The following is a 27056-nucleotide window of genomic DNA, read 5'->3' as shown; positions in this document are numbered from 1 at the left end:
ATACCCAATATGTTTGCATGTGTCCTTTTCGGGGGCCAAATTGAACCATTATTTAAAATGAAGTAGAGGGACTTCCCTGGTGGCACAATGTTTAATAATCCGCCTGCCAGTGCAGGGGGCACGAGCCCTTGTCTGGGAAGATCACACATGCCGCGGAGCAACCAAGCCCGTGCGCCACAACTACTGAGCCTGCACTGTAGAGCCTGTGAGCCACAACTACTGAAGCCCGTGTGCCTAGAGCCCGTGCTCCACAACAAGAGAAGCCACTGCATTGAGAAGCCCGCGCACTGCAACAAAGACCCAACGCAGCCAATAAATAATAAAATGATGTAGAGAATTCTTTCTGTAAAAGGAGTTTTCCTTTGTTTCATACTAGACAGCAAGGACGCAAAAATTATATTAGGGTCTTGTCAAAAGGACTCAGGATTCAACTTGAGGAGGCTCCCACTAGACATTAAATATAATAATAAAGGTAACAATTGCAACTAATTGAAACTCATCAAATGTATAACCTCACACATTCATGATGACATTTTAAAACAAACAAAAGAGGATGATGGGAACTAGTATCTTATCTTGCAAACTGGTAAATAAAGCATTTAACCTGCCTTTCCTATATGAACTATACCACTAGGTAACCAAATAGTAAATGAAGGCAAGCATCTTTTTATAAACGTATTCCAGCTAATAAAGGAAATGAAATGATAGAATTAAAATGATAGAATTAAAACATCACATTTTGCAGTTTGGCCAGTGAATTAATGGATCTAGACATTGAACAAGAGCAGCAGCAAACATTGCAAAAAGGGGGACCGAATTTATATGCTTCGTGATCAAGGAACATACCATCATCTGTAGTTTTGCCAATGAATCGAACTCAAGTCTAATCAAGCCTCTGGATCCAGCTGCCATTTTGCAGGAAAACAGAGGAAAAAGGAACAAATTGAACTGCATTGGATGTATGCAATCAGGAAAATCCAGATTTAGGAAACTAGTCAAATGGCCCCTGTTCATCAGCAGATAAATTATAAGGAAAACAAGGGAGTGGAGGGGGGAACTCATAGATTAAAAGAGACTTAAAAGACATTGCTTATTCTTTTTTTTTAATGGACAAGATTATACTGTAGTGCCTGGGGACATTTTGGTGATAAAAGTATAAAGAAACACGAGGGATTACTATTAGTCACGATTGTGGTCACTTATGAGGGAAAAAGGAGGGGTGAACGGGATGGGACAGGTGGGAGGTTTTGGGGGATAGCTGGCAAACTTCTATTGATCCCGAGTGATGGTTATAAGGGTGGTTGTCTTATAATAATCCATTAAGCTGTATATATTTGTTTAATGTAGTTTTTCGTATCTCTGTTTTATTTTTGCTTTTGTTGTTTGTTTCTTAAAGAAAGTGGTGGTCTTAAAATAGGAGGTTGTGCCCTATGGTGTGTTTTAGGGCTTAGATTTTTGTAACTCTTAGAACTGGAAAACTTTTTTATTTATTGGTGGCATTATAGTAGTGATGTTTTTAAAAGATGTAGTTTTTCACCTTTTCTGCTTTGATATCGAAACATGAGTACAAGGGTATTTGGTGTATTGGTATCACCTTTATGTCAGACTTTGCAGAATCATTTTTATGTGAAGGAAAGGTACTGAAATTTACTAGAATCATAATCCTCTCGCGTGTTGAGTCAAGTCCTTTAGAAAAATAGCATACCTGTAAATTACACTTCCACTCTTAAACCTAGAGAAACATAAATGAAGGGCTGTGTGTTAATACAGGTGATAAAATAGAGGATTTGGGCAAGGAATAGCTGTGCAGAACTGGGGTGGACTGAGGAGAAAATATGGAACAGAAAGGCCAAAGAGATACAGAGACACTGCAGCATTGGGACTTTTCTCTTTCCTCCCTCCCTCCCTCCCTCTCTTCCTCCTTCCCTCCATCTCCTACCTTCCATCTTTCCTTCCTTCCTTTTTTTTTTTTTTATCCAAAATGAGGGAAAGCAATACTGGAAGACATTGTAAGTGTAGGAAATTGCCCTTCCTTCCACCTAGAATGCTAGGTGTTCAGCAGTTCTAATATTTGGGGAAGATTTTTAGGCACTAGAAACAGCACTTACAGAAGAGAAAAGATGTTAAAAACTTAGATTTTAAGAAAGGGAAAGAAAAAGGCTAGAGTGTCTTAAAATATGCTGAAACAAGGTTCTGCTGATTATTTATTGCAAAAACAGGCTTCCTCCTTCTTAAGAAGCAGATGATTCTCTGTTCATAGATTAGAAGTCCTGCCCTATGGTTTGCCCAGTGTTGGAGCTTTTCCCCGTGACTTAAGGAAGCTAATGAGAGTTTTTTTCCTACCAAAGCAGAAGACGTGTCTGAGGGCTCTGACAGCCTTCTACCCCTGCAGCTTTCAGTTACATCCAGTTAAAAACTTGCAGACCATAAAGAATGTTTTTAGAGAGGAAATAAAATGAATGATGACTGTGAATTTGTTTTAAATGTTGTTTATTTTACCAAATAATTTAGATAAATCTTTCTTGAAAAGGAAGAGAAATCCTCAGTTTTCGTGAATAATCTGGAGCTTTCCAGAGGATCACTTTGAAATACCTCCCTGCCAACTTTTCATAAATTAAGCATAAACTTTCTTTGACCTCATCACACATAATTAAATAAGTGTTGAAGGGTTAAAACCAAATAAAAAGCAATTCTATATCTCGATCCACATTCTCCTGCAAAATTATACAGGAAGTTTCTTTTGGTTCTCAAGCAGGGTAATTACAAGAGACAGTTACATAATTCACAGTTTCAATCTGTTTGTCCTTAATCACACACTTCCACCTAGTTGTATATACCCCCATGAGTATCCGCATCATAGTTTGATTCGTAAATGATGATTGCAGTGTAATTGATTGCTTGCAAGTAGCATATTGAATTGATTCTTAAAAATGAATGTTAGCTGTTAACATGTCTATTTGAGTTCCTGTTATTTACGTAGTTTGTGGTTCTTGTGTTCAACAGTTGCATACTGGTTAACGAATTAAACTCCCAGAGCCTTTTTGCTTATTAAATTTGGAAAATGGAGTGTCTGTCTACAGCTTAACTAGAAAAGTGCCTAGAACGTAGTGGGCGCTCAGCTGCTAAACGCACTGCTAAACCATCCCAACGCTTGGAAAGTTGGATGGACATTCTTTGATTAACAGTGACCACAGAGTATAAAGGCTTACGGGGGGTAATATTAATATATTGTTACTGAAGTCTCAGCTCTAAGTACTGCTAGAATTGGGAGCCAATCTAAACAGTGGACTTTGAGAAAGTTATCACCCACTAACTAAAGGGGTAAAAACTGATGTCTTTTCATACTGCTAGTGATGATATTGCATAGGTTTTTGTTTTTCCAACAGCTAACATCTGACTGTAGCCAGTTTGGGCTTTAAGATCCCTATAGGATTAATGGCTAGATACCTACATGATACCAAGTCCACTGGCAAACCAGCCAGTCACTTGACTGAATACCTCACCCCAGCCCAGCTCCCTACCCCACCCCCCGAAGCCTGCGCATCTGTCAGAATGGGCTCATCGGTAACCCTGTGGGGATACCAATTTATTGCCAGAGGCTTTTTACCTAGAATCCTGTTTGAAAGCTTATAGGAGATAAATAAAAAATAAATGAAAAGAGAAGTTTTCGACTTCTGTAGACCAGCAGAATAGGACTGTTGTCTAGATGACCTGAGGACAACTAGAGATAGTTTCTCTGCCTTACATTTTCATCATTAGTTGATCAGTCAGATTGAGAGATAGGCCGTGCTTTGATTTTAGAAAGTTGTCTCAAAGACTGACAAATCCCTTTTGAAATGTACTTTGAAAACAAAGAAAAATTTTAGAGAGATTTCTCTTCCCACTTTTTTCTTTCTTCAGTCTTGCTGTATTCTTATGTTTGCTGTGTGAAAGCTTATCACCCAGGATTAGCAGGTAAATACACACACACACACACACACACACACACACACACACACACACACACACACACACACACACACAGAGTATTTTAGGGGAGTTGTGGGAGAGCAAATGGAAAGGCAAGTTGCTCTTCTGTCTTATCTCCAAACCTGGTCTGAAATCAGTGGCCAGTGTCCACGTTGGTTTAAATGCTCCTCCTCAGTCGGCCGGGAGGATTAGACCAGACAGTGAACTATCTCAGCTACCCCCCCAGAACCACAGAACCTCAGTAGTCAAGAGAAACTCCAGTTTTTGGTTTTAGTACTTTACTTAAAGGAGAGTTCAGTTGTAATGTTTTACAGGAGAATGGTCTCACAGGTGAAGTATTATGAGTACATGCAGTTACTTGCTCAGAGGAGATGCTTTATTTGAAGCGTGTATGGGTTTAATGCGGTATTTAAAATGTTGTAACTGTTCAAAGATAAATTTTTGTTACCAGGATTTTGTAACTTAAATTTTTTCCAGGTTTCAACTTGGAAGAAATTAGTTTCTGAAATTGTTTTTCAGATTGAATCTCCAAAGTGGACCTTTGCCTATTTACAAGAAAGGACATAATTTTTAAATGCCAAATTACTTCATTGTAAAAAAGTTTGGGGAGTATATCGTAAAAAAATTTGGGGGGGTAAATTTGTTTTTCCCAAAACTTTCCAGAATTTAAAAGTGGTTTGAACTGTGGAAACTTACAAAAGATCAAAGAGGAGGGCATTCTTCTGACATGTCTTTCTAATTTCTGTCACTTCAGAGGTCATGGTACCCGTACTGTATTGCTGTTACCTAACCAGAGGTGCCTCTGAGTGATGAGTCAGAGCTTTACTTAATTTGCAATAGGCAAGGGCCTCATGAAGAATCTGGTTACTTCCCAAATATATTTAAGGAAAGATATTTTTTAAAATTCTTGCCTTCCCCAAATGATTTTAGTTTGGGAATAAGTGATACTGACAAAGTATAACATCTCTCATTCCCTCATCATTTTATCCTTGTCAGAGGTGCCTTGTTTTCCTAACAAGAAAATTGAGAGACTGAATCTACTTCATACATGATCATCTTCTTAGAAAGAAAAATTATATTGTTCTAAGACACCAGACCAGGACCTTGCTGGTGTGGGACATGCCATACATAAACAAATGTTTCTCAGTTAGATGTTTAAGTAAGTGAAGCTTCTGTGAAGTCTATCACAGAGCCAAGTGACCCTCTCCTCCCTGGCCTCAGCTCTTAGAGGTCTCTGTTTCGCCCAAGATTCACCTTCTGCTTGCTACAACCACAGCCATTTGGGGAGACAAATGGAGAATTGGGATTGGTGTTGCACCCCAACTTAATATTCTGGCCAAGGTGTAGTCCCCAAGACCCTTTGCCTAATATACCCCCTAGTACATCTGAGACCAGAGTGGCTTGAGAGGCAAGAGTTGAGACTGGGTGGGATACGGACATCTGTAGTTTTTTAAAGCCCCTGAGTGATTCTGGTGTGCAGCCAGGGTTGAGAACCATTGGGCTAGACCAGAAGATAGAAAAAGGAGAAATAAAGCGATGCAGTCTCACTCAATTAGATTATCGGTTATAAAACACCATTAACTCATCTTTGGCCTGTGGCTGCCTCACAGGGGTCTGTCTCTAGCCCTGGTCACCCCCAACTTAGGAACTCATTCACAGATGTTCACCCTCCTCAACACAAGGGCACCACAGAGGGAGGAGAGTCCCCTTTCCTGCCTCCTGGTGCCCTGCTTATGAGTTTGTTTTCGTGAGTTCATATAAATACCTACCTTTTCCCTGAGTGACTGACCCACAAAATGACCACCCCCTTCAAGAGAGGCCATGCCTGTTCACAGAATCATGGAACTCATCTGGTAAATTCCAGCATGGTCTTGTAGGCTTGCATGCACGTGCGCGCGCACACACAGCACAGCAGGGACATCATGCCCCAATCATACAGCTTCCCCTCATTCCTCTTCCACTAGACTTGGGAGGGAGGCGGGGGTGTGCAGTAAGAAAGACCAGTGGTCCCGCTGCGTGACTGAGAGCCCAGCACCAGAGCAGTCTGCGGAGGAGCTGGTGGGATCTTTGAGAAGGGAGATTTTAAAGGGCGGCTAACATAAAAAGAAACAAAATTGAGTTATTTGTAGTGAGGTGGGTGGACCTGGAGTCTGTCACACAGAGTGAAGTAAGTCAGAAAGAGAAAAACAAATACCGTATGCTAACACATATATATGGAATCTAAAAAAAAAAAAAAGAAATGGTTCTGAAGAACCTAGGGGCAGGACAGGAATAAAGATGCAGACATAGGGAATGGACTTGAGGACACGGGGAGGGGGAAGGGTAAGCTGGGATGAAGTGAGAGAGTGGCATGGACATATATACACTACCAAATGTAAAATAGCTAGCTAGTGGGAAGCAGCCACATAGCACAGGGAGGTCAGCTCGGTGCTTTGTGACCACCTAGAGGGGTTGGATAAGGAGGGTGGGAGGGAGACACAAGAGGGAGGGGATATGGGGATATATGTATATGTGTAGCTGATTCACTTTGTGATACAGCAGAAACTAACACACCATTGTAAAGCAGTTATACTCCAATAAAGATGTTAAAAAAAGTAAAAATAAAAACAAAATAAAGGGGTCTTAGAGAAACAGGGTGGCATGTGACCCAGGGCAGCCTCCATCTCCAAAGACTGGCTGTTTCCATTCTCTGGGTTTCACTGGCTCAGGCCATTTTCCCAGGGACATACTTGGGTCTTCTAGAACATTTGGTCTTTGTTTCATCTGTCCTGGGACCGTCCCTGGGTTCTGCTGAAGCCCTCCAGCCATCATTGTTATTGTGGTTTGATAGCCTTGCTGCTTCCTGAGGGTAGTCCTTGAAGTTAAGGGCTTCAGGGCCAAAGGGAATTTAGGGAGCACAGAACTGTGCTTGCTGGGAGCTTTCAGCCGCCAGTTTCTTAAGATCGTTCCTCGAGGCAGAATATGTTTGTTTGTTTGCTTTTTCATAGCTTCTTCCTTTAATTAAATTTATATTTGGGTGGTTAGATGGGGGTGGGCGTGGGAGGAGAACTGTCTGAGGCAGTAGAGTGGGTGGAATGGTTTTCAGGCATCTCAGGCAAAAGTAGGAAAAAGGAAAAGTAGCTCTCCTCAGTCTGACTCCATACAGCAAGCAGTCTGTCTCCTTCTGTCCAAATTTTATTTCCCCTACAGTAAGGATATCTAGTCACCAAATGATCACCTTGAGATTTTATTGATTCAATAATGTTGAATAATAATAATAGCGAACACTCACAAGGTTTCTGTAATATGCCAAGCACTGTTCTACATGCTTTGTATTAATTCATTTAATTATTATGACAACCCTAAGTGGTCAGTGTGATTACTCTCCACATTGTATGGATGAAGGATCCCTACAAGAGATTAAATAACTTGCCCGAAGCCACATAGCTGGTACATGCAGACCCTGGATTACATTGCAGGCAGTCTAGCTCTAGAACCCTTGCCCTTAACCAACCTGTAAAGCCTCTTATGATCTGTTATACTGTATTCAGTAAGTGCCATATTGTTTTAAAATACTTGTGACCTTGTTGCCCATCTTTTAAAAATTCTTATCACCTTTTATTTAATGCAGATGGTCTAGGGACCCCTGGGGAATCCCTAAGGCCCCTTCAGGGAATATGCAAGATAACTATTTTCAAAGTAATAGTAAGATACTATTTGTCCTTTTCACTCTCATTCTCCCGCGAGCGTTCAGCGGAGTTGTCAAGAATTTCATGACCTGTGATATCACAACAGATTGAATACCAAAACAGATATGAGAATCTAGCTGTTTTCTCTTAAGCCAGTTGTGTGAGAGTTTTGCAAAAATGTAAAACAGTGCCACTCTTCTCACTTTTTGTTTTGTATTTTAGAAAATCATGTTAACACATAATGGGTTTATGGGGTTTTTTTTTGTATGAATGAGTAAATAAATATTTGTCACATTTCTCTCTAAAATTAATACCTATAGCCCTTATGAACAGAAGCTCTTAAACAACTTGTTTTTAATGTAAAGAGATCCTGAGACCCAAAAGTTTGAGAATCACTGATTTAATGTATAAACCCTTGCTCTTCAAGTGTGGTTCATGGTATAGGAGCTTGTTAGAAATGCAGAATCTCGGGCCCCACCGCACACCTACTAAATCAGAAACCAGTTGTAGCGAGAGGTGATTGTTTGCATAGTGAAGGTTGAGAAGCATAGGCATAGAAGCTATGGACAAAGGCACTCTGCGACTCAGTGACCCTGGCTGAATTTCAGTATGGTGGGGCTTTGGAGATTCCTGCCCCCAGTGTTCTACCACCAAGGATCTGGGTGAGGTCTCCTCACCTGAGATTCTTCAGTCCCACTGTCTCTTCATTGGCTCTCCTACTGCACAAGACGGTTTTCACATCCCCATCAAAGTCAGCAGCCCCACAGCAGAGTTTATGGTCCTCAAACTTGTGTGCATCAGAATCACCTGGAGGACTTGTTAAAGGCCGGGCGCTGGGTTCTGCCCCCAAAAGTTCTGATTCATAGGCCTGAGAATTTGCAGTTCTAGCAAGTTCCCAGGTGATGCTGATACTGTTGGTCTGGTACCATGCTCTGAAAACCACTGGTCTGTAGACAGTAGACTGAGAAGTCAAGCAATGTTTATTCAAGTTGTTACATAATTACATCAAGCCCATATAATTATGGGAGCGATGTCTTAAACTTCCACATTTTCAAAACCAAACTTTTAAAATACAAAATATCTCAAAAATTCAAATTTTCCAATTTTACTGGGGACACATCTGTATCTTTTAATAAATGGAAAGCAGTAAGAATTCAGGCAGGTCCCAGATCATTTAGAATACCCCTAGTCTCTTAAAACAGTAGGAAAGGGGCTTTCCTGGTGGTGCAGTGGTTGAGAGTCCGCCTGCCGATGCAGGGGATGCCCCGGTCTGGGAAGATCCCACATGCCGCGGAGCGGCTGGGCCCGTGAGCCATGGCCGCTGAGCCTGCATGTCCGTAGCCTGTGCTCTGCAACAGGCAGTAGGAAGGCTAAGGTTCAGCTTCCTTCTTTACTAATTGCAAAATCACCACAAAATTTCAGTGAGGAGACATAAATAGCCTGTGAAATTCATTTATCTCCACTTTTTAAACTGATAACATGCCATTTGTCCACTTGGTCACAGAGCTGCTTAACCCCAGAAACCAGTAACAGATGAGCGTGGACCAGTGAATTTCCGTCCCCAGTCATGAGATACATGGTTAGAGCCATTGGATTTCCTCTGATCGAAAGCGGCCATAAATCCCTGGCCTGCTGTTAGTTCCCAGGCTTGTAAACCCAGTGCTGACTACTGATAAGAATCCTTCAGCGGGGTTTGCTGAACTAAACAGGTGTCCGATGAAAAGTGTATAATCCTTGAAGATTATTTTTCCCTAGAAGCAACTAGTTACTCCAAACCCATATAATCCAGATAGATGGGATTTGGGAGTACCTTGCCAAAGTCTGCCCTTTTGTTCATATGGTTTGGCTCCAGGTGGTAGAAGAAAAAGGTGTGCAAGGGTGAGGGTGGCTGCCTTTGGGAGGGAAATCCTTACCTGTGCCTACCCCCTTGCTGAAGAACATTATTCCACTCTGGTCTAGTCTAATATTCTTTAAATATTACTTGTTTAAAACGAAGGAATGTTTCATATTAAGCAAGGGTTAACCTTGCATTTAACATGCTGGGAGTTCAGCTAATTTGAGAATTTAGGCTGCGAAAACAAATTGTGACCTTGTCCAGATAGTTCCTTCCTTATCCTAATGGATCTGACTACAGGAAGGCAACTCTCTACCACTTTTTTTCCAACCCCTAGGAGATAGTTAACCATTTCAAACATTAGAGATCAGAGGTAGTTAACATGAGGACTGATTATCTTACTACAAGTAGGTCAGACTTAACAGAGGTGAGGTTAAATTTGGGTCCCATGCAATACAGCCTAGAAACGTTTACTTTTTTGCAGACATCACCTTGTTCTTACTTTCCCTGTAAGCAAATACCTTGATAATTTTTTGAATATAGTGTGTGGTCCATACACTGAAACTCAGACCTCACTTTCCTTTGGGTAAGTAGTTCCAGTGAAGCAAAAGCAGCAGCTAGTTTCCTCGAGATAGTTATCAAGATAGTTGATGTGTGGATGAGGTTTATACGGGCCAGTCAGCTTTCAATTGCAAGTCTCCCGATCACAGAGTAAGTGCTGTTCACCAGCGCCTCTGGCTCACAGACAATTTAAAGGGAATAATTTCACCAGCGATTAATTATACTGCAGCTACTGGGATTTGTCCTCCAAACATCACTGTTTCCAGTCTGAACAGCCAGGTTTCCCCAGGGGTAGTTCAGGTTTTCTGATTGAAAGTATCCTGAGTTAAGGAAAGGTGTTAGAGCACCACGGGAATCTATTCACCAGGGGTGTATTGTACTTGTTTCAGATGCTTCAGGATAATACACCGGCTTCCAAGATAAGTGCTTTTTATTTCCCTGCATCTTAGATCAATTATTTGGAATCTTTTTGGTAAGTTAAATTTAAGAGCTGTAACTTAAAGCACCACATCTCTATAATCACTCAATAAGTAAATGTTCTTACCAAAAATTATGATGTCAGTGGGCTCTATAGTAATGATGATTTAAGGAGCCTGGAAAAAGTAGAAGGAAACAAAAGATGGCAAGAAATTCATTATTTAAAACATTCCATGTTATGGAAGTCAAGTCATGAAGTGCCACCAGCTACAGCTTTTTTGAGGACAAGTGCTGCTGCAGGTAGACTTTAAATCATGTATTACATCAACCTTGTGCACAAATGGAGTAGAGGAGACATGGCACGACTTTTCCTGCTAAGCTACTGTACATATTTTAACATATTACCAGTGATTGCAGTTAATATGTAGGGAACCAGAAATTTGTCCTTGGTCATTTTGGTTGTTGAAATGGATTCCATTTAAACCAAAAATTTCTCCTTTAGGAGGAGACTTCGTGGGCTTACAAATGGCTCTTAGCATAAGTTTAAGTTCCTTCCACTGGTGTAAGCTCCTTGAGGGGCTTGTGAGTCCGAGAGGAGAAGGAAAAACTAACTGCAGGCAGTGCAATGATGCCTTCGGACAGTGGTGTTGTGGGGTCTGTAATGTTGGTGCCCATCATCCCTGAAAACCTGCTTGACGTTTTCTGGCTGGAGTTTGGGTTTGCAGTTTTTTCTCTCCCGCATCCAGGAAAGTATCACTTCCTGGCAGGTGTTGGTAGCCTTTGCAGCCTTCGCTAGCACAGTACAGACGTGTTCGCTGTCAGTGTCCGGTGGGCTCGGTGGGGCTCAGTCATAGACCACAGACTGTGTCCAAGGGAGTGTCCCAGGAGACAGCCACTTAACACAGTGGGAGCAGCAGGTGCTGAAAGGTCCATGCCTAGATGCTCTCTCTCCACAGACTCCAGGTTGCCTGAGAGTTCCAGGGGCTAACCCATCTGGTCTCAGACCCTGAGAAGGTATATGCTATTACCTCAGGGTGTAAAAGCTTGCACTGTGTAAACTACCTTTGGGAGGGATTCTGGCTGCTTTCTCTTAGCCCAGTGTAGGGATTGTGGGAAGAGAAGACAGAACAAAGAAATACATGTGCTTCCTGCGTAAGGTTGCTCATCACAGTGGGGACAGAAGGTAGGGAGGGCACATACTACCTTCTGACCACTTTGGTTGTACAGAGATTTTTTTCTGCTGGGCTGGGGTGGTGGCAGGGGGTGCTTTCTGTCCCCAGCTGTGGGGTTCAGATAAGAACCAACGAGGGGCTAGGGAATTTCACAGTCACTGCAGGAGACTTTTAATGGCGGGGTCTCTTGGACAAAAGTAGATAGTCCCACATCTGCGATACTGTGGCTCTTTTTCCCTCCCCTCCCCCCCACCCACTGCCCCAGAAGTACAGAGCTGGGACCTCCAGCCGACGGAGTAAATTTCTCAGCATGTGCCAGGCACTTAGGGGGCAGGTGACAGATGTGCCAATTATCTGTGTTCTGAAGTTTGGGCACACTTTGTACTCTGGTGACAGAGAGCTCTTCTTCACATTGACAGGGCACGATCTGGGCTGGATTCTGCACGGTGGCCGTCAGCGTTAGCATTCCTGACATACTGCTCTTGAAAGCCTTGGTGTGCAGCCGAATGACGTGTCCACAGTGGTGTGACTGTCAAATTTTGCGGCGCTTGTTTGCATTCAATCAAATACTTTGCACTTAAACATGAGTTAAAGAGACAAGTCAAAAAGACTTCAACAAAACCTAAAGTTAAATATATGCCTATCCTTTATAATAGTGTTCAGATTAAAACCATCAAAATGCAAAATGTTGTGGTTATACCGCTCCAGGGTCAGAGTGAATTTCTTGTTCTATATTTTTGCATTTACGGTGATTCTGAGGCAGGAAAATGCATCAGAGGCATTGATTTCTTCTAACAAAAAATCCAAAATTGAGAAAATCCTTGAAAATGCGGCCATTTTGAAAATGTAGATAAAGAAGAAAAATGCTGAAGATTTGGGTGGTTTACAGAGCAGCATGATTTTGTAATTGCTGCCACCTACTGTATGTGGTTGATGTTTGTTTAAATTTAGGAAGTTCATGAAGGTGAGGCTGTTGAAATAGATAATTAGAGCAAGGTAGACATCATTAGTTTATAACATTTCTTCTCTACTCCATAAGTGGCTCTTAATTACCGAGACAGCCGCCAGCTTTCATTCATTACCTTCAAGTGGGTTTAAAGTTTTTCTCATTTTAAAGTTCCTTTGCCAAGGAACCTTCACAGCAATGCTGTCGAGTGCGCGTTCAGAAGCATACCGTGCTCAGGGCTTTCCTGAGCTCACATGAAACAGTGTGTCTTAAGGAGGTTGTTTTGCTTTAATTTGTAGGAGCAACGGTTGGATTATAAATTAATTTCCATGAAAGAGGTGAAAATAGAGCTAGTGGAGCTGATATGAGTTGCAGCAGTTGACTTAAAAGACATTCTTTTATTAGTCCTAAAACAAAGCTTCAGATCAGCCGCTAGTTAAATGTAACAAGCAATATAGGATCTCAGTCAACAGAGGCCCTTCTCTTTTATTAAGACCCAGCTGTCAAAGGGTCATTCGGTCCTTCCTGTGGAAAACAACTCGCCCATTAATGTTTGGGGTGGTCCCTCGACAGGATTTCTGAGTGAGTGCCTGACATTTAGTTCTTGAAAGGATCTAAAGCTGGGGAACTTGGACGTTGAAACTTATCAGAAGTAATGTGTTCAACCTTAGCTTCGTTAAATATGCCACAGTGTATGTCGAATGCTGCCACCAGCTACGTGCGTGAATTGACTTACAGGGCTGCTATAAAAGATTCAGGAGCATAAACTTCGTGGAGATCAAATCACTGTAGCTGGGAAGAGACTATACATAAAATTAATGCACTTCTCTGATGTGATGTTTTAACCTTGTTGCTACTTATATTATTTCAAGTGGCCCCTGTTCTAATGTCTGAAAACACCACAGTGAGGTCCGCTTTTGCTTTTTCTGCCCTAGGCTATTTGCTTTCTAGAAGAGAAGGCCAAGCAGGATCTCCTGAAAAGCCACTCTCTGATCTGGGCCGTCTCTCCTACCTGGCCTACTGGAAGAGTGTCATCTTAGAATATCTCTACCACCACCATGAGCGGCACATCAGCATCAAGGCCATCAGCAGAGCTACAGGCATGTGCCCACATGACATCGCCACCACGCTGCAGCACCTCCACATGATTGACAAGAGGGACGGCAGGTGAGTACTGGTGCCCTGGGGCGAGCCGGCTGCCTCTTAAGCATCTTACATCAGAAAGGGTCCCTAAAGTGAGGTGGATTCATTCCAGTTAAAGACAAGAGGTTCCCCAACGGTATTATCAGAACCTTTCTCCTAAAAAGAAAACAGGAAATGACACTTTTTTGCTGCCCAGATTTTCAGTTTGCTGTACCCTTTCATTGCTGAGCTTTCTGGCTTTTCCTAAACAGATAATATTAGTGCTGGCATACGTCAGTATGTGAAGGTGAAATGAAATTTCAGCTTTTGATTGCACTTTGTTCTGCCTCCTCACATTACAGGTTTGTCATCATTAGACGGGAAAAGTTGATATTGGGCCACATGGAAAAGTTGAAAACCTGTTCCCGGACTAATGAGCTTGATCCAGAGAGTCTGAGGTGGACCCCAATTTTAATTTCTAATGCTGCAGTTTCTGAAGAAGAACGAGAAGCTGAAAAAGAGGTAATTCGGCTTCATCAGCCTAAGTTGTGTAACTTCAATCTTGTAGCATTCTGAAGCTCAGAAAGTCATTAACGTCATTGTCAAAAGCTTGGTTATCTAGAGAGAGCTCGTGAAATGATAGAGCACTAATTTATCCTAACTGAGGTTGTGTGGTAAGACATGATAATTTTATTGAATTGAGTATGAAAAATGAAACATTTATCATTGATCACAAAGCAGCATTTTTCACTACTGACAGCATGTAATCACATCAAATTTGGTGCTGAGCTCCAAGGCTGCAATGTCAATCGATTCTTTGTGTTTATGAACTTGCTTAAAGTGCTCCATGCCAGTGAGCATGTAATGTAGTGATAAAGGACTCAAACCAATTCGCTGCATCATTAATACTGCTAAATATCCCATGAAACCCAATCTTCTTTGATTTGTTATCCTAACTGATGCAAAAGAGTTCTGAGATGATGCAGCTGGAATGCTGCTTGGCTGGCTGACTATCCTGATCAGAAACGACTTAGAGATCCTTTGCCTTTGATCCTTAGAGGCTCTGGCTCTGTAACTGCCCTCTCACTGGCCCGCTATTTTTACCCTCCCCCCTTAGGCTGAGCGGCTAATGGAACAAGCTAGCTGCTGGGAAAAGGAGGAGCAAGAAATCCTGTCATCTAGAGCTAACAGTAGGCAATCACCTGCAAAAGTACAATCGAAAAACAAATATTTGCATTCCCCGGAGAGCCGGCCCGTGGCAGGAGAGCGAGGGCAGCTAATGGAGCTGTCTAAAGAGAGCAGTGAAGAGGAAGAGGAAGAGGAAGAGGAGGAGGAGGAGGAGGAAGAGGAGGAGGAGGAGGAGGAGGAGGAAGAGGAGGAAGAAGAAGAAAATATTCAAAGCTCTCCTCCAAGGTTGACTAAACCACAGTCAGTTGCCATAAAGAGAAAGGTATGTGTCTGTTTAGATTTTCCGTCTGAGTCAGTTTCAATCACATCTTATTTGTCATTGCAAACATTCTATCTATTAGTATTTGTTTCACTCTCCATTCTTTAGATGTAATTTATTTGTATCCAGTCCCACTGATCATGTATCGTCATTGTTTATCTTACAGTTATGATTGTGTTTATTCTTTGTGGTTTGTTAGTGCTGTGACAGGAAACCAGGGACAGGCAGGCTTGCTAGTCTGGTAGTTACTGCCACCTGCTGGTTCATAGGACTGGAGTAAATCAGGCTATGCGAACAGAAAAGGGCCCAGGGGAGCACTTAAACCACCCTTCAGTGAATTTTGATGAAAACAGCAAGGCTGAGAGAGGATAGGAGACTTGTCCAAGGTCACACAACTCTTTAGAGATGGAGGCAGAACCAGATGAGTGCTCAGACTCCAAGCCCAGCACTCCTGATGCTATTTCTTGTTCTTGGCATAGAATTGTTAGAAGGTATTTTAAGCCCTTCAGTTTAATGCTATTTTGCATTTATGCAAGTACACATTACTGAAATGTCTCATATCTTAGTAGCCTGGTGGTTCCTCTAGATACACATACCCTGTGCAGAAAGTAAAAAATTGGTTTTGTCTTTAGGTAACTGCTCAACCCAGAGCTGATGTCTTTGTCTTTAGTATCTGTCTGTGACATAGAGAGGGACCAGACACTGCAGGATAGCCAAGACTAATAGTGACAGCGCAAGTTAAGGCTGTGCCCCAAGGCCACCCTACGTGATATCTGTCAAAGAACCTGCTGTTCTGACTCCCAGCTTGGTGTGCCTTCATCTAAGCCTGGCAATCTTCTAGTGGAAGGGCAGCTGTGGGGAGGTGCTAGAAAGGAGCATCCCATAGAGTGGACTTTAGGCTTATGAATAATATTTCGATTTCTTACAAGGAAAATGTATTCATGCATTATGTATACAACAAAAGAAATTTGTTTTAAAAACATCAAAAACCAGAATTATCCAAGGCATGATAAATGCCTACTGTCATATAAATGGACTCAACCTAAAGAAAACCAGTTCTGTATATTGGCTATATTTATGTTTGGGAAAATTCTAATGGATTAGGGAGAGAGCAGGCCAGCTGGGGGGATTAATAATTATAAGTGTTAAATTACAGAATGTGACTGTCAGGATTTATATGTGCACTTCAGTGAACATTCAGGCAGTTAAAAATGTGAGACACAATAATTCTTGGATACAGTTTACTTAGAGTTTGAGTTTTAACCAAGCATATTGAACCCTTCTTTGCAATGTATTTCCAATAATTTTTCAGACCCATTACTGACAGATTACATCTTAGCAGCAAATCTGCCTGTTCTTATATTTGAATTTAGTATCATTGAGTACTTTTTGCTTGGAAAAAAGAAAACATTTTATATTTGCAATTATGGAGAGTCATTTGTGCCAACCCGTAGTACAATTAGAAAAAAAAATTATATCTTATGTAAATAAGACACTTTCCACATGTCTTTAGATTTTCTTTAGATGCCATCTATGTTGAAATATTTTGGGGAATTCCCTGGTGGTCCAGTGGTTAGGACTGCACGCTTCCACTGCCAGGGGCTAAGATCCCACAAGCCTCGTGGAATGGCCAAAAAAAGAAAAAAAGTAAAATTATCAGTGATATCCCTGCAGCCACCAATATATGACTCTAACATTGTAAACAGACTAATTCTTTCTTCAAGTACCCTTTCTTCTTTTGCATCATTCCTGACGTCCTATGAAATGGGGAACAGGTAGGCTAGTCTTGTACACCATCATATATCTTACAGTGCTTTGCACAGAGTAGGTGCTCCTTGAACAGTTATCAAGTATTAAAATGAGTGACCCAGTGGCTAGTTGATTGTTGAAACATTTATAGAAACATTGGTGTCCATGATGACTTAATCACTATGGTATACAGGATTTTGAAGCCAGCAGGTACTACTGGAAAATACATGCTAGAAAAGCAAACCTTAGCTTTTAAAATCTACAGTTCAGCTGCTAGGATGTTCCCTCTCAAAGCATCTGCTTGAGTAAACAATTGTTTTATTTGGAAAGCACTTGTCTCTGTAGTAGGAGCCCGAGAGGGATGTTAAACATCAAATGAAAGGTTAAGTACAAAGACATTACAGAAGTTTTTGCGTGTAAGAGTCTCAGACACGCGTTCAGTACATGTTTGCTGCATATCGACTCAACACTGTAATTTCTCATGAGCTCTGATGTATTATGTTTGGCATTAATTTCAGAGGCCTTTTGTGCTAAAGAAGAAAAGGGGTCGTAAACGCAGAAGGATCAACAGCAGTGTAACAACTGAGACCATTTCAGAGACGACAGAAGTACTGAACGAGCCCTTTGACAACTCAGACGAAGAGAGGCCAATGCCACAGCTGGAGCCTACCTGTGAGATTGAAGTAGAGGAGGATGGCGGGAAGCCAGTGCTGAGAAAAGCATTCCAACATCAGCCTGGGAAGAAAAGACAGACAGAGGAAGAGGAAGGAAAAGACAATCATTGCTTTAAGAATGCTGACCCTTGTAGAAGTAAGTGGAGGAATTATAAAAACCTTACCCTTGTGAATATCTGTCTATTATTGCCAAAAAGCAGGCAGCTGAATTCTACCCAAAGGCACTTCTGAGGCTGTACCGACCCACCAGAAATAAGTGCTCATCTGTCCTTTCTCATTCATAAAAGGTTCTATCCCTTCTTCTTGGAATTGGATTTTTATGTTCAACAACTTTAGAAGTTTAACATAGTCCAGAACATTCCTCTAGGTGGGTTCATCTTACTTTCCAGAAACTGGCTTATCCTCCAAAATTTTGAAGTCTGTCAATAAGAAACACATTGCACTTCCTTGATTCTAATATGTACTTTTTTTCACATTTAACATTTCTGAAATCAGGGTATATATTATTACTGATGTGAGCATTGAATGCAGTAGTTTCTTTCTTCCTGAAAAACAAATATTAGTAAATTGATGATGTGTCCTATAATCAGTGGTGTCTTTGGATATGTTCTTATCAAGAATCATCTAAAACCTACACACACCATCACTATTAGCTTTGATAATATAGGATAATGTGGAAATCAGGAGATTATCCTTCCTTTCAAATTACTGTTTTACAGTTGCTATTGGCAGGGACACCCCACCCCATCTTCTAAAAAAAATATTAAACACCATTGACTCCTGTTTGATGCCCTATTTAAAAGAAACCATCCCTTGTCTGTCAGGCTGGGAACTTGAGCTCCCAGCTGAATCGTGAGGATTTGTGGGACAGTCTGTACTCTACAATGGAAATGACTCTATTCAAAACCTTACTTTATTTCAGTCTAGAGAACAGGCCATCTCACTTCCCTGGAAACCACAGGTTATCACTCCTGCCTTTGAAAAGCCACTGTTTTAAGAACATGAGCAAGCAGCTCCTTGACTTTCTTAATCAACAAGAATACTATTGCCACATACATACTTCGCTGAGGCAGTGACATTTCGCCCTGGGTATAGAGGAACCAAGCCTTGTTTGTTAGTTTCCTTAAACAAATAAACATACGAAACAACTGCAGAAAGAGGTCATTTTTTGGTCTGGAATTTGAGCCTTATTTCCACTTCTTAGCTGTCTTCTCGGGAGCCTGTACATGAATCATCACTGCCTTCATGCTCCACTTTGTGCCACTTGCCTTTAAAAATTCCAAGTTGCCATATTATACCTGATTCCTTTCAGGATCTTCTTTCTTAAAAAATAATTATTGGAAAGCTCATCTTCTGACTTAGAGGGGTTTCCTACAAATGCTGATAGGTCTAGTAGCACGTGGAATAAGATTGTGGAATCCAAGGTCATTGGCATGCCTGTTGCCTGTCCATACGTATAGACATATGAACTTAGTGAGATGTCTATTAACTGGAGATTGTACTTTGCACTTCGGAAGGAATCAGTCTACAGCACCGTATCTTTTCAGCTAACCAATTTGAATGTAATACATTCAGGTAAGTTTACATGTAATCCTTTTATTACATAAATGAGCTAAGAGCTTACCCTGTTCTGCACTGATAGGATTAGATATCCAATCTGGCAAAAGGGATCTCTGTTCCACACTGATTATTAGATCTTGTTTTTGTTCTCCAAAATAGTGTTTCTAATAAGGCTATTTCTCTTTGTGAAGCTTTTCCTTTAAATTGACCCCTCTAGGAGATTAGTATAATCTTTAATTTTATAAATATCTTAAGACTTGGGTGTTTTATGTTTGTATTTATTCATATATTTACTTGTTTGCTTGCTTATATTTATATAAATATATTTATAATATATAAATATATTTACATATTTATTTATATTCATATATGCATATAGGTACAGTAAAAATAAGATTAGCTGAGCTAAAATGAACTTGACAGTTATGGTTTGCTTCTTATTTAATATTCAAACCATACCATACATTTGCACATTGATCCAAAATGCAATGTGGATAGAATTAGTGATAAAAAGAATACCTGTATTTTAAATGTTCAATAATTTCATGGTAAATACATTATAGTTTGTGTCATCCAGAAATGATGATCCTGGAGTAGATTACAGATGTATTTATGTTCTGGTTATTTAGTTAGTTATTCATTTGTTTCAGAGGTACATAGTTTATTTTTATGCCAGAGAGAACATTCACATCAAAGTAAATAATGTCATCTGAGATCATTTCAATCCAGTAAATGTCCACAAGCTGAAGTTCACTTTCTCAGGATAAATATGCAAGTTAGTTCTATTCATTTCTCCAGTACAGTGGTGATTGGGATCTGAGCTAACTTTAACCCTTTCCCCTGCATTTCCTAATTTGCAAATATTCAAATTGATTCTCTTTACATTGTGGAATTCCAGGCTTTTGTATCAGACAATGTCTTGTTTGTCAAACTCAAATACATTTATTATAGTGGCCTGTATCCATGTGCTTCCTATAAAAAGCACAGCTTTCTGTTAAGAGTGGGTTGTGTGTGGAGGTGTGTGGTGTGTGCGCCATATATTGTTTTCCGGGCCTAGGTTATTTACTCCATTTATACCACAATATATTCTGTATTAGGTTTGACTGTGTCGTTAGCATCAACTCTTAAAATGCTAAATTGAAAGCAGTATGTGCTAAATTGTTTAGAAGAATAAATTCAAGTTGTTCATGGTGATGCTTTCTAAGATTTTATTTTCCTTCCTCTCTCTTTCTGTCTGTCTCCTCACTAAGACAATATGGATGATGATGCAAATAACTTGAAAGAAGCCAGTAGAGACAATCCTGAACCTCTAAAGTGCAAACAATGGCCAAAAGGAACAAAGCGTGGTCTATCTAAGTGGAGACCAAACAAAGAGAGGAAGACTGGATTTAAACTGAACTTGTACACCCCACCAGAAACACCCATGGAGCCCGATGACCAGGTAATAGTGGAAGAACAGAAGGAGACTCCAGCAGACAAAACCAGCCCCGCTCCCACCAGGACTGAGGAGGAGGTCAAGGAAGCCGTGGAACCCCTGCTGCCTGGGGACGAAAACAGAAGGGAGGAAACGTGTGCACCTGTAAGTCCAAATAAATCGCCAGGTGAAAAACCTGAAGACGATCTAATCAAACCCGAGGAGGACGAGGAAGAGGAGGAGGAGGAGGAAGAGGAAGAAGAAGGAAATGTAGCAAAAGACCCCTGTGGTGCCCAAAGCCAGGAAAAAGAGGAGCCAGAAGTCTGCACGGACAAAGAAGACCCCGTGCGTTTGGATGACCATGAAGAGGAGGAGGAAGAGGATGAAGAGCCATCTCACAACGAGGGGCATGATGCAGACGATGAAGATGACAGTCACGTGGAGTCTGCCGAATCGGAGAAGGAAGAACGCCCAAGAGAAGGCTTCAAAGACGTTCTGGAAACCCAGGAGGCTTTTTTAGACCTTAGTGTGCAGCCTAGTCATTCAAACGCAGAGGTCCTAATGGACTGCGGCGTTGACCTTACAGCTTCGTGTAACAGTGAACCTAAGGAGCTTGCTGGAGCCACTGAAACCGCCCCTGAATCTGATGAGGAACCCGCAGGAGAACAGGCACAGGAGCAGGACCAAAAGAACAGTGAAGAAGTAGATTCTGAGTTCAAAGAGGGAAACACAGCAACCTTGGAAATCGACTCTGAGACCGTCCAAGCGGTTCAGTCCTTGACCCAGGAGAACAGTGAACAGGACGATACCTTTCAGGATTGTGCCGAGACTCAAGAGGCCTGTAGAAGCCTACAGAACTACACTCACGCAGACCAAAGCCCACAGATCGCCGCCAGTCTAGACGACTGCCAACAGTCAGACCACAGCAGCCCAGTTTCATCCGTCCATTCCCACCCCAGCCAGTCAGTACGTTCTGTCAACAGCCCAAGTGTCCCTGCCCTGGAAAACAGCTATGCCCAAATCAGCCCAGATCAAAATGCCATCTCAGTGCCATCTTTGCAGAACATGGAAACCAGTCCAATGATGGATGTCCCATCCGTTTCAGATCACTCACAGCAAGTCGTAGACAGCGGATTTAGTGACCTGGGCAGTATCGAGAGTACAACTGAGAACTACGAGAACCCAAGCAGCTATGATTCTACTATGGGTGGCAGCATTTGTGGAAACGGCTCTTCACAGAACAGCTGCTCCTATAGCAACCTCACCTCCAGCAATCTGACACAGAGCAGCTGTGCTGTCACCCAGCAGATGTCCAACATCAGTGGGAGCTGCAGCATGCTGCAGCAGACCAGCATCAGCTCTCCCCCGACCTGCAGTGTCAAGTCTCCTCAAGGCTGCGTGGTGGAGAGGCCCCCGAGCAGCAGCCAGCAGCTGGCTCAGTGTAGCATGGCTGCTAACTTCACGCCGCCCATGCAGCTGGCTGAGATCCCCGAGACCGGCAATACCAACCTTGGCTTATATGAACGAATGGGTCAGAGTGATTTTGGGGCTGGGCATTACCCACAGCCGTCAGCCACCTTCAGCCTTGCCAAACTACAGCAGTTAACTAATACACTTATTGATCATTCATTGCCTTACAGCCATTCCGCTGCTGTAACTTCCTATGCAAACAGTGCCTCTTTGTCCACACCATTAAGTAACACAGGGCTTGTTCAGCTTTCTCAGTCTCCACACTCCGTCCCTGGGGGACCCCAAGCACAAGCTACCATGACCCCACCCCCCAACCTGACTCCTCCTCCGATGAATCTGCCACCGCCTCTTTTGCAACGGAACATGGCTGCATCAAACATTGGCATCTCCCACAGCCAAAGACTGCAAACCCAGATTGCCAGCAAGGGCCACGTCTCCATGAGAACCAAATCGGCATCTCTGTCACCAGCCGCTGCCACCCATCAGTCGCAAATCTATGGGCGCTCCCAGACTGTAGCCATGCAGGGTCCTGCACGGACTTTAACGATGCAAAGAGGCATGAACATGAGTGTGAACTTGATGCCATCCCCAGCCTACAATGTCAACTCTGTGAACATGAACATGAACACTCTCAATGCCATGAATGGGTACAGCATGTCCCAGCCGATGATGAACAGTGGCTACCACAGCAATCATGGCTACATGAATCAAACGCCCCAATACCCTATGCAGATGCAGATGGGCATGATGGGAACCCAGCCATATGCCCAGCAGCCAATGCAGACCCCACCCCACAGTAACATGATGTACACGGCCCCCGGGCATCACGGCTACATGAACCCGGGCATGTCCAAACAGTCTCTCAATGGGTCCTACATGAGAAGGTAGGCAAAATGGGCAGTCACAAAACCCCTGGGCATCACTCTCGGATTGATCTGCACAAATACCTTCGAAGAGTACGATTTCAAAACCAGCAATTGGTGTGAATGCAAAAACATTTGTTGGCACCATTTATTTAAAAAAAAAAAAAAGCTGTATGCAGCAGAAAGCCTTATACAAGTTGTTTTTCTTTCTTCTTTTTTCTTTTTTTTTTTCCTTTTTCTTTTTTGGTACCTTTGTTTCTGTTCCTTTTATATGAAATTCTCTGCAAAGGAAGGCCTCTCTTTGGACTACAGTTTGGAGCCAGCCACTTGCTGTGCCTGCTTCCATTAAACAATGTGGATATCAAGCCCCATGCCCCAGCCCACCCCCAATTATCTGTTTTAATACTGAACCTAGAGTTTTTTTTTCTTCCCCGTCTACTCCATGTAAATGCCTTTAGCATTTCAGTTATTGTATATTTTGTTTGAGGTGACACTTCAGCATGCCGCTAATGTCTTTGTTAGTGACAGTGCATTTTGTAGTACTGTACAAGTGTTGTGCTAACGGTAAGCCATTTCTTAAGTTTTTTGCCTTGATTAGGGTGCCCTAATTTGAGGGTTTAAAAAAAAAACTATATTTTTGTTAATTATAAAACTGTAAAGAGCTATAAAAGCTATTCCCATTTGGTTAGTCAAAAGGGTTTTATTGCTAAATGTTTGGTGTAAAGTTGAGACCCTTTTCCATTTTGGTGACAGATTTCTTTGGGGAAAAAAAGGCAGCTTTCTGTTTTATAAATGCAGACTTCTGTTTATTGAATGAAGCATATCTCAGTGTTTATCTGTCAGGTTTTGAAACATTTCATATATGTCCAAATACTTGGCAGGATTTAAAAAAAAATAGTGAATTTGGTGTAAAGTTGCTATTTTATGGAAATGCCTCTAACTTTACATTTTCATTCCATCTGTAGATTTTTCTATCTTTATAAAATATTGGAGTTATTTTTTAAGGAAAAATAGAGAAGTAGCTTGTGAATAGCTCAAACTAAGCTTACAAATCGCATGTAAAAAAGCAAAAAAGTTATTTGTGTCTGTTTATATTGCTTCCTTTTTTGTAGCCTTTGTACCTGTACAGGGTGACTGTAAGGGCCAAGCAGGAGAGGCGTAATCCTTGTATAAAATAGGAGCCAGCGACACTCTTGTATTTATCTGTTCTCTTTTTAGTCAGTCACTTCAAGAAAAAAAAACAAAAAAAAACAAAAAAAGCTGTACATTTTAACATAAAATAAATTATGATGAGCCATTTTTAGCCTCTTGTGTCCTGTCATATTATGATTGATAGAGAATGACCAATTGAACTGTATCATGTGTCACATCTCAGAACACATACACATTTTGGGAAAATAAATTATTTAGTGTAAATCAGAGTTAAGAGGTTTTCTGATCTGTTTTGACTTTGTGGGAGGGGGTTGGCAATAAATAAGAGTAATATCTAATAAAACCATCACATATACCAAATACCTATTTAATAAATTAATTTATAATGGATTTTAATGCTTTTCATGAAAGTTTATTTTATGCTAGTGCATACCTTCTGTATGCCAATCATTGTCTTTAAAATAAAGTGAATTTGTTTTTTTCTTTTTGACTTTGATCTTCATTTGCAAAGGGATCCTGCCCAAATACCCAGCTGCCTCATTTATACAGTCTGTATAAACTCGCCTCAGGGCCTAGTCCAGTGGTAGCAAACTTGATTTTTTTAAAGATTAATACAAAAAACACCCAATTTGGACTTGTATGTTTGAAAAATCATTTTCTTGAAAAAGGCGTGAAAGTTTTGCTCTGTTGTGAATGAGTGATTGGATGTTATTTTTTAGAATCTAAAGTTTAGATTCTAAAAAAAAAAAGTTATTGTTCACAAACGTTATCTTACGGCATTCAGAGAAAGTTCTGTCTGACTGTTAAAACATTTACTTATTCAAGTGACAGGCCTTGAAATGAATGCTTGACTTGGCACCCATGTGGAAAGGAGGACAGTACATACAGCCCCGAATCATAGGTCCCAATGGAGGGAGGATGCCCGGCAGGGTTTTGCCTTCTGCACTCACCCTTATTATCTTTTCCCACAGTTACGAAGCAGTCTGGGCTTAGTGTCAAGATTTTATCTTTTGGTCCCTTCTCCCCACAACTGCATAGCCAGTGGGGGGAGTATCTGTAGTGGCTGAGGAGGGCTTCCAAGAAGACGCGTCTGCAAGGGCTGTCATCACCACGAGGAGAAGAGAAGCTTTAAGGTGCTTTGCTGGTAGGAAAGGAAACCTCTCATCCCCCTCCAGAGCGGGAAGCGATGGTGTGCTGCCTGTTGGAATCAACTGCTGGCATCTGTGTGGGAGCTGCTGAGGATCTTAGCAGCCCAGTGGATCCACACCTCAGGCAAGAGGCTGCCCCAGCCTGGACGTGGGGGTGGGGGCGGGGCGGGGGTGAACCTGGTAACCAGCTGAAGAGAAACCACGCAGAACCTCCCACAGGGCCCACCTTGAAACCTTCTCATGGTTGGTCTCCTCTTGGGTTAAGTAAGGTTCTTTGGGAACTGAGATGGTCCTCTGTTCCATGTGTTGCAATGGCTTGTAACCACACACTTGTGGTCTGTGTGGGGCATCTGGGCTCCCCCCACTCTGCCTGCCTCATAGTCCTCCCGGGAACTTGAGGACAAGTCCCAGTCACTGCCCCAGACCTGCCGCACCATAATTTAAGAACAGTACTGGGGACTCCTTGTGTTTCACAGGCTCCCTAGGGATGGCGGCATAGCCAGAAAGGGGAGCCCCTCTGCTGGCCCAAAGTCCTAACGTTCATTGACAGAAGGGAAAGGCTTGGTGTAGGAGGGAAACTGCTGATCTGAGGTGGCCTCAGATCACCCTGCCCGCTGCTCTGCACTTCCTTACTCTCAGAGAAATCAGCTCGGCCTTAAATGTGACACCAACGATCTGGGAGAACAGGAGCTTGGATTCATCAGGACTGAAACAGAGTCACCATTAGGTGAGATTCATCAGCAGGCCCCATCTTGTAAACCCAGTAACGTGTTCTTTCATTTATAGGAGGCTTAACAAGTGGTTGTCAGTTGCAGCCTTTATTTTTTACCGGCACAAGTCGTGCCTACCCAGGTGTGAAGGCATCGGCTTTCCTCGCCAACATTACGTGTTAGAAACAATGGCTCACAAATAGTATCACAAAAATAATGACTCACAAACATCCACCCTATGTAGGAAATGGGGCAGTTTCTCCAATTTACACATGAGGGGATTGAGGCTCAAACAAGCTAACCTAATTGCCCAAACACACTCAGCTGAAATCTGTGAGCAGAAACAAACTTGGTTCTCTCCAAATCGCAGCCCTTTGTCCTAGAACACTTCCCTCTGGGAAAAAGCCCTAACTTGTCATCTCTCTGATTTAAAGGCATAGGTAACAAATACATGATGCTTTTAAAACTGTTAGGTGCTCTACATATATAGGTTACTTTGTTGTTACAAGCAGTCCTGGTTTACAGTACAAGTACTGTTATATTCTGAAGCAGGACCTTCGATTTCTCGGTACCCACACTCCTGGTCTTCCTTCCCCCTCCTCCATCTTCTTTCCTGGATCTGCCTCCCAACAAACAAACACTCAGGCCTGGGGCTCCCTCTCTGTTTTCTCTCATTATCTCACCCAGTACAATGACTTCCAACACCACCTCTATGCAGATAATGCCCAGGATTATGTCTCTAGTAGTGGACCTTCCTTTGAGCTCTCTCTAGATTCAAGGTGAAATGACATGGGACGCCTTTTGTATGCCTTAGACATGATATAACTGGTGATGTCCAACCCCCTACCCCCATTTCTGGCCCTGTCAACCCCATCTCAGTATTAAGGCACCACCAAGAAACCGAATCACTATCTTCTAATTCTCTCGCCCCTCCCAGCAGGTTCTGTGTATTCCCCAAGATAATTCCAAAATAATCTTGAATACTAGTCCCCTGGCACTAGCTTAGTCCAGACCATCTTCCTCCTTCCTGTCAACAGCTCCACAACCTCCTTACTGGTTGCCTCCTCCCTGCAGTCCGTTCTCTCTACTTCAGTCAGGGTGATATTTTTTTCTTTCCAGAGTGATCTTCTTAAAACATAGATCAGACCATTCTGCTGCTTAAAATTCATCGGTGGTTCTT

General features: G+C 42.0%; 1 protein-coding gene across 6 annotated transcripts in view; it reads left to right on the top strand.

Moving 5' to 3' along the window:
• Nucleotides 1-24682, top strand: part of KAT6B (lysine acetyltransferase 6B) — a 195667-nt gene extending 170985 nt beyond the window's left edge. For all 6 annotated transcript variants that reach the window (XM_079900955.1, XM_079900954.1, XM_079900953.1 and 3 more), the window contains exons 14-18: nucleotides 13503-13734; nucleotides 14052-14211; nucleotides 14807-15139; nucleotides 17404-17695; nucleotides 20370-24682. In XM_079900955.1, coding sequence (XP_079757081.1) covers nucleotides 13503-13734; nucleotides 14052-14211; nucleotides 14807-15139; nucleotides 17404-17695; nucleotides 20370-22891 — 3539 coding nt within the window. In that variant the 3' untranslated portion in view covers nucleotides 22892-24682. The remainder of the gene's footprint in view (nucleotides 1-13502; nucleotides 13735-14051; nucleotides 14212-14806; nucleotides 15140-17403; nucleotides 17696-20369) is intronic.
• The last annotated feature ends 2374 nt before the right edge of the window (nucleotides 24683-27056 follow it).

The sequence above is a fragment of the Stenella coeruleoalba genome (genome assembly GCF_951394435.1).
Source record: "Stenella coeruleoalba genome assembly, chromosome: 16".
NCBI classification, from domain to species: Eukaryota; Metazoa; Chordata; class Mammalia; order Artiodactyla; family Delphinidae; genus Stenella; species Stenella coeruleoalba.
The sequence above is the reverse complement of the archived record's forward strand: the minus strand, read 5'-3'. Positions and strand labels throughout refer to the sequence as shown.